Consider the following 2,606-nt stretch of genomic DNA (forward strand, 5'->3'; position numbering starts at 1 on the left):
TAAGTGGGCTGTTTGGGCCTTTGTGCCCATCATAGGATACTTGCTACATATGCCCCTTAGGTATAGATACAATACATACATTTATACGTACATAAATACAAATACATATACCTTGCAGATACGTAGACTGATACTTATACTCCGGAATAGACATCGTATGGTTTTTGCTTACGGGGCGTAATACTTGCCACGTGTCACATCTTCATTGGTACACGATGGCACGGTAATTTTGCCCACAACATTTGCCCCTCAAGAAGGGCATTTCTGGAAACAATCTTTCGGATATCGCTTCTTGACCTTTGATTTGCAGGTACATATTCGGGACAAGTGTTGAGATAGTGACAAGTGTCACTTTTTCTCTTTTTTTCCCTTCTCTATATATAGGGGGGGCAAATTTCATTTTTTACATTTCATTTTCACAGAGCTCAAGGCAGGCGATTTCCGGCGAGATTCCACCACCAGCAGGCGATTTCCGGCCACCACAAAACTCAATCTGTTCTTCACCAGACTCAACCTGTTCTTCTCCAAACTCATCCTGTTCTTCTTCAAACTCATCCAGCTCTTCACCAATTCTCTTCTCAGATCTTCAAAGGTTAGCTCTTTATTTCTTTTACTTGTTTTCTTATCATGTGTCCGTCACTTTTGGTTTGGTTAAGGGGCGGCACCCTAGTATTGGGTAAGTGTTCGTTGGGTTCTTTGGAACGTTAAGCCGCCCTTCCTGGATCTGGGCGGACGCCCAAATCCCCTTTTCTCTTCTTTGTCAGTCACCCCTAAGCCGTGCTTTGTTCACTATGCAGAAGGCATGGCCAGAACTAAGCAGACGGCAGATCCGACTCGCCTGCGCCTGCGAGAGGGGGCGGCTACACCTCCCCTAGAGAGGTATTCCTCTACTGACCCAGCAGTGGGCGAAGAATATTCTGATTTATTTCAAGAGATCAATGAATATACCGAGGAGGGGGAACAAACAACAAGCTCATCAGAGCGTACAGCGAGTCGGGCATTTGAGGAGCCAAGTGTAGCTTCGGCGCCTTCGGTTGTTGAGGAGCAGGTGGTTGCTCCAGCTGTGGTTAGGCCAAGGGGCCGGGAAGAAGCTCAGCTTCTTCCTTCGGAGATTCATCCAGATCTTGGCTGGATGAAGTGGCTAGAGAAAAATGGGGCTGATATGAGGGACAGCCTATGCGTCGGTGAAGGGTACCAGATGCGGGTGCCGGCTGGCTTGGATTCGACAGTCAGTCTGCTAGCCGAGGGAGAATTTCCCATATATGCCGCCGCTATCAAGCTTGGCATGAGGTTCCCTCCGCATCCCTTCGTTGTGGAGGTTTTGGATGGGTTTAATATTGGGGTGGCCCAACCGACCCCAAATTTCTGGGCGGACGTGTTCGACTATATTGCCAAATACGCGCTGAACCACGTGCGGCCGTCTTTCAACGCCTTTCTGCATTTGGTCTCTATTTCCTGTTCCCCCAATGCCGCCGAAGGATGGTTTAATCTGAGCAGCCGAGGCTCGTACCAGACTGTGGTGGGAAAGCTCAGCAAATGGCATAAGTGGAGGAAGAGGTGGGTCGTGTTCCATACTGACGACCAGGAGATGTATTATAGGATGAGCCGCTGGAGTCCCACGGCCAACTATATGGAACATGACGAGCCCCTCCCACCCCTTACCGCAAACGAGCTGGACCATATAATGGTGTTTTTTAAGGCCAACACTCATCATCTTACTGCGGATAAGACCTTCCATGTGCCGGCTGAGTGGTTTCCGCACATACGTCAACTAAGGGATGAAGCTTTTTTAGCTATCGTGGGTCTTAAAAATTCTAAAAAGGTCGTCGACCTCCGACGACTAAAAAACCTTAGATAAATATATACCGTTAGATTATGTTGATTAGATCCTAGCCATCCATTATTTTTTTTTTATTAAGTCTTGTTTGGTTACAAAGTTAAGGGGTATTTAATTTATTTTTAAAAAACCGAAATTAATCTTAATGACATCATCGCCGGTCACTACCCTCATCGCCGGCAAACACCATCAACGCCGGCCACCATTACCGTCGGCCACCACCATCAACGCCGGCCACCATTACGCCGGCCACCACCATCAACGCCGGCCACCATTACCGCCGGCCACCATCACTGCCGGTCACTACCCTCATCGCCGGCAACCACCACCCGGCAACCACCACCCGACAAACACCATCACCGCCGGCCACCATTACCGCCGGCCACCATCACTGCCGGCCACCATTATCCGGCAACCGACCACCATTATAATCGCCGGCAACCACCAACATCATCCCGGCCACTACCATTACCGCCGGCCACCATCACTGCCGGCCACCATCATCCACATCGCCGGCCATCTAATTTTATAATTAATTAAATATAAATCTTTTTTAATTTTATAATTAATTAAATAATAATATTTTTTAATTTTAAATAAATAACATTTTAGTTTTTAAAAATATTATTGTTATTTATCCGATATTAGCTAATTTTGACATATATTTAAAAAAGTTATCAAATATAATTTTATAATCTTTACCGAATGTTTTTTAATTAAATTTGATTTTATTTGATACGGTATTAGATAATTATTACCGAAAGTTTTT

At 45.9% G+C, this 2,606-nt stretch overlaps 1 protein-coding gene across 1 annotated transcript; it reads left to right on the forward strand.

Moving 5' to 3' along the window:
- Nucleotides 1-1,982: 1,982 nt before the first annotated feature.
- LOC130470018 (velvet complex subunit 2-like) lies at nucleotides 1,983-2,369 on the forward strand. The gene has a single exon (XM_056839571.1). The coding sequence runs from the start codon at nucleotides 1,983-1,985 to the stop codon at nucleotides 2,367-2,369; it is 387 nt and encodes a 128-aa protein (XP_056695549.1).
- Nucleotides 2,370-2,606: the final 237 nt, after the last annotated feature.

The sequence above is a fragment of the Spinacia oleracea genome, chromosome 3 (genome assembly GCF_020520425.1).
Source record: "Spinacia oleracea cultivar Varoflay chromosome 3, BTI_SOV_V1, whole genome shotgun sequence".
In the NCBI taxonomy this organism is placed as follows: Eukaryota; Viridiplantae; Streptophyta; class Magnoliopsida; order Caryophyllales; family Amaranthaceae; genus Spinacia; species Spinacia oleracea.